General features: G+C 32.6%; 1 protein-coding gene across 1 annotated transcript; it reads left to right on the top strand.

The window, feature by feature from the left end:
- The first annotated feature begins 1,445 nt into the window (after positions 1-1,445).
- On the top strand, positions 1,446-2,488 carry LOC145029111 (uncharacterized). The gene is made up of 4 exons (XM_078977732.1): positions 1,446-1,615; positions 1,731-1,806; positions 1,886-2,058; positions 2,160-2,488. The coding sequence occupies exons 1-4, from the start codon at positions 1,500-1,502 to the stop codon at positions 2,233-2,235; spliced, it is 441 nt and encodes a 146-aa protein (XP_078833858.1). The 5' UTR covers positions 1,446-1,499; the 3' UTR covers positions 2,236-2,488.
- Positions 2,489-2,776: the final 288 nt, after the last annotated feature.

The raw sequence follows: 2,776 nt of genomic DNA, 5'->3' as shown, positions 1-2,776 counted from the left end.
GTTATGTTAAGCTTTGTAACATATTATCCTGTTTATCAAGAAAAAAATGAAAATGATCTCACTTTTTTTTTCATGAAGAACACCACCCTTTTTAAATGTCAAAATGTCACAAAAGAGATATGGAGCTAAGCACTTTCGACCACCACTCCTCTTTATTACAAGGTTAAGTATAATAAATTAACATTTTTGTTAGATAAAAAACACAATAAATGCTTTACAAGGCTTTAATTTAACAATAGTTATTTAAAGTTTGCTGTTTTTTTAGTTTCATCCATAAATTTTCTTCACACAATATATTTTCGTTAGGTTATACATCAAATGTAACCTTGCAATTATCTTAAAACATAAAAATTTATTAAATAAAATTATATTATCTAAAAAATGAACAACATAACAACCTTGAATGCATGTCAAACTTGAACAATTATCTCATTATGTTAACCTATCATCATCATTTAAAAAAAATGATATGTTAGTAAATACTTTCTCAACTATATTTAGAAAACAATTAATTTTTGAATAATTATACTAAATTTCATGGCACACAGATCATGGTTTTAAGATCTACAATTTTGTGATTCTATAAATGAAAATTGATCTCGTTCACACTAAGACCCATTCTAAAGTAGGAATTGCAGTCGGATCGTACACTTCCGATTAAGTAGTAGTTATATCTGACCTCATCTCTTTAGCATTTAATATACCATGAAACCTTTAGAATCCTGAATCTTATAAAATTCGTCATTTTTTCTATATCCAATGCAAAGACTACAAAGTTGCACATTCAAATCATCAAAAACTTGAAAAAACATCACAACATTATTTATTTAGAGCACAACGACATGCATGTTACATTGTTACTCACTTTCTGGTCTTGTGCAATTAGTTACTAATTGTACATGCTCACAATAATCTTGTTTCAATTTCACAATTAAGATGTTTTCTTGTTTTCTTTGTAACTACCGCTTGATTTGCATCTACAAAAATTATGGTCATTGTCTAAGATATTAAATTTAATTTCCTCAAACTTGAACAGTATCAACTTTCATGGCTATCGCACAAACAATACCTTGTGATCAAATTTGAAGCTTTCTAATTCGGGTCCAATTTTACAATCCCGATTTTGCAAAACGTAAAAAAATTATAGATAATATTTCAATCTTGATAACCGTAATGTAATTTTATTGTTTTTACAAATATATAAGTATTTTCATTTTAGAAAAATGTGTAGCAGTCGTATAATGATAATACCATATCATGTTTTTTTTCTCTAAATACTTAAGATTGTAACCGAAAAAGAATGCAAGGGTTAAACAGTAATACTTTCTAAGTCAAAGGTCAATAAGTTCGAAGTCGTTCAATACCTCGGGGACTTTTTCAGCAATTCATTCAAATGCAAGCTACAAATACCCCGAACGTGAAGACGAAGGTGGTAAGAACATCTCGCCACCAGATTCCTCCTCCCTCAGTTCTCGATCAATCTTCCTCGGAGAAAAATTATGGCCGGAAAAGTTGAGGCTTTGCCGAAAGAGTACGGCTACATCGTTTTCACCATCATTGCCTACGGTTTCGTCAACCTGTATATGCAGATTCAAGTCGGCAAAGCTCGAAAGAAGTAATATTTTCACACAAACAGTCAAACACACACACACACACACACACACACACACTCAATTTGATTCTATTCTATCTTAACCTAATTTGAAACTTAACAAGTTTTGCTGATGAAGGTATAAAGTGTGGTACCCAACACTCTACGCCACCGAAGCTGATACCAAGGATTACAAAATCTTCAACTGTATTCAGGTTTGTAAGAATGAATCACTTGCTGATTTAGAAGATTCAAAAATCATTTCTGATGGAGTAATTTTGGGTTTATTTGCAGAGAGGGCATCAGAACTCGCTTGAGTCTTTACCGATCTTCTTTGTTTTTATGGTTTTGGGAGGGATTCAGCACCCACTTATATGCTCGGCTCTGGGATTAGTTTACTCAGTCAGCCGATTTTTCTATTTCACCGGTTATTCCTCCGGTAATCCTAAGGGACGTGTCCCACTTGGGTATGTGGATTCTACTTATAGTTATAATAAACTCTTGTGTATTTGCTGAAGACTTTTGACTTTAATTTGAAGATACTTTGGTTTGCATGATCTGTTTGCAGGAAATACAATAGTGTTGCATTGGTGGGTCTTCTGTTAGCTAATATTTCGTTCGGGGTGAATCTTATCAGGGCATAAATCATGAGAATCATCAAGAAAACCATGTCCTTTTGACGATTTGTTTTGGTATTTATGTTCATAGGAAGTAAATGGTGATTTTAAATGGCCTTGGCTCTTAAGGTGGTGTTGTAGTCTTGTAGAATACAGTTGTAAACTTGTAATACAAAAGAAGGTGTCTTGGAATGGATAGTTCCAACTTCCAACTTCCAAGAGCTTTGTATTAGTGTCGGTATATGTTATCTTATAAACCCGAAGTGTTTTATGTTTCTTAGATTGAGCATTTGGAACTGTGGATCGGATTGGTGAACCGGACCAGACTGTTTTTGGACCAGCGGGCCGGTTCTCAGTACTAGGATTTGAGCAAAACCGATCAGATCTTATTAGTTCCGGGTAAAAACCGATTTTGGACCGATTTATTTTAAAAAAATTTGTATAATGTGAAATTCTTTAAACAAGCATATCTTATTGGTTTTAAGTCGGATTGACATAAGGTTTTTTCCAACATATAATTTAGAGTTTGTATATAATTTTATACTATAATTTAGTTGTTTTTGGTGTT

This window comes from Lactuca saligna, chromosome 2, assembly GCF_052625555.1.
Source record: "Lactuca saligna cultivar CGN05327 chromosome 2, ASM5262555v1, whole genome shotgun sequence".
In the NCBI taxonomy this organism is placed as follows: Eukaryota; Viridiplantae; Streptophyta; class Magnoliopsida; order Asterales; family Asteraceae; genus Lactuca; species Lactuca saligna.
Note: the sequence above shows the minus strand (reverse complement) of the source record. Positions and strands in the feature narration are given on the sequence as shown.

Coding starts and splice junctions, on each gene's coding strand:
- LOC145029111 (XM_078977732.1), top strand. CDS start 1,500: ATGGCCGGAAAAGTTGAGGCTTTGCCGAAAGAGTACGGCTACATCGTT. Junction 1,616..1,730: donor GTCGGCAAAGCTCGAAAGAA/GTAATATTTTCA, acceptor TTGCTGATGAAG/GTATAAAGTGTGGTACCCAA. Junction 2,059..2,159: donor AAGGGACGTGTCCCACTTGG/GTATGTGGATTC, acceptor ATCTGTTTGCAG/GAAATACAATAGTGTTGCAT.